Source organism: Helobdella robusta, assembly GCF_000326865.2.
Source record: "Helobdella robusta unplaced genomic scaffold HELROscaffold_105, whole genome shotgun sequence".
NCBI classification, from domain to species: Eukaryota; Metazoa; Annelida; class Clitellata; order Rhynchobdellida; family Glossiphoniidae; genus Helobdella; species Helobdella robusta.
The window spans coordinates 163,963-165,841 of NW_008703595.1; the positions used below are offsets into that span (position 1 = coordinate 163,963).

Consider the following 1,879-nt stretch of genomic DNA (forward strand, 5'->3'; position numbering starts at 1 on the left):
CTTCGATTTTTTTTATCGGGTTCAGCAGAAAATTGGTACGACGCAAATATAATAAAAATTGGTTTAACTAATTGGTCAGAATGGAGAGCATCGTTTCTCACAGTATTTGCTGATAAAGGTTGGAAAAAAAATAAGAACGGCATACAATTTTAAATATCTAGGCGGTTCACTAATAGATTATGCTTTAGCCAAGGAAAGCTTATGTTTAGAAGCTGAATTAAACGCCACTACGATATCAAGAATAAATATGATCGTCATCGGCTTACCACTAGAAATTCAGAACCAACTTGACCGTGAAGAAATCACAACGATTGAAAAATTGTACAGAGAATTGCGAAGACTCGAGGAAAGCGTTCACATAAAACAAAGATTCCGAAACAATTCTTCAGACAAAGAAAATACAACCAAAACAAATGCGTATATACAAAAGAACAATGCAGATACTAAAATTAAGTCAGAAAACCAAAAAGCAAGATATGGAATTCATTCTTTGAATAATGAAACTATAAATAAGTCAAATTTTGCTACATCAGAAAAAAATATTTATCCAAAAATAAAGTCAAATTTTAATACATCAGAAAAAAATATTGATCCAAGAATTAAGAAACCATGTTTTATATGTGAAGAACTAGGTTGGAAAAATCTACATAGTTCTACAATCCATAGTTCTACAAAATTCGAACCAGAATACTTATTGTATGGCACAAGGTCAGCTATCATCCCAGATGACCTACCAGAAAGCGATATAATAGCAGATTGAATGCAAGCATGTAAGAATTCCCAGCAAAACTTTGAAATGAACAAAAAACGAATTGATAAAAATCGACAAGAAAATGAATTTAAAGTGGGCGACCAAGTCTATATCCAGAATGGTAATAGACTCAACCGAAGTAAGATGGATAAAATAAGAGTTGGTCCGTTTAAAATTCTCAAGAAAGTTTCTTCATCGATTTTTGAAGTAGACTGTGGAAGAAAAAAAAAACAATCTAATCTTTTTCATATTAACAAATTGTCACTTTATATTCCTCAAAAAGTAACGTGAAGGGGGGAGATGTAAATGTAACCACATTTATGTATTTATTTCATATCTATGATATTCAATATCTTTGTTATATGTTATATGTTTGATCTTTGTTTGGGTTTCGATAAATGTGCTTCGATAAATGTGCTGCGATAAATGTGCTGCACCACGTGATTGACATATTTTATAATTTATTTGATTTATGAGTTTCGTATGAATAAGCCTGTAATTGATTACTGTTTTACAGGTATGTTTTCTTTAATTTATATCTCTGTATTATTTTATATTATTTGATTATATGACATTTAATTTGTTTGAATAAACTGTTTTACAGATTAATAAATCAGGTTTTATTTAGAAACAATCTTACATGTATTTAAAATTTTTAAATTAAAACTAACATAATTAACGAAATAAAAACATTTAGTTAAGCAATAATAGCAATAAAAGACACGTACCACAGTTGAAGTTGCAGTCTTCGCAATAATAACTGTTTGAGATACAACTCTTCGTGTACAGGCAAAAAAACATACCGGGTAAACATTGCTTAGCAGTGGCTCTAATTGACGCAGCAGCAGAAGTGGTTGTAGCTGAAACATCAAAAGGGGTTATAGTTAAAACCTCAAAAGTTATTGTAGCTGACGTTGTAAATGTGGTTGTAGTCGATTCAAAAAAAATTTACTTCAATTGGATTTTGATTCAATAGTAATTTTTTTTTATTAAACTTTCAAGGTGCTTTTTAACGTAAAAATATACAAACCAACACAACAATCACAATTTACCACTGCAGTTCAATTCATCGAAACCATCTTCACAATCATTATGTCCATCACAAACCCATTTCGACGTCACGCATCT

At 30.4% G+C, this 1,879-nt stretch overlaps 1 protein-coding gene across 1 annotated transcript in view; it reads right to left on the reverse strand.

Moving 5' to 3' along the window:
- Positions 1-1,879, reverse strand: part of HELRODRAFT_142808 (hypothetical protein) — a gene marked incomplete at both ends in the record, with an annotated part of 4,660 nt that extends 2,781 nt beyond the window's left edge. Inside the window, one exon of the mRNA XM_009012392.1 lies at positions 1,804-1,879. Coding sequence (XP_009010640.1) covers positions 1,804-1,879 — 76 coding nt within the window. The remainder of the gene's footprint in view (positions 1-1,803) is intronic.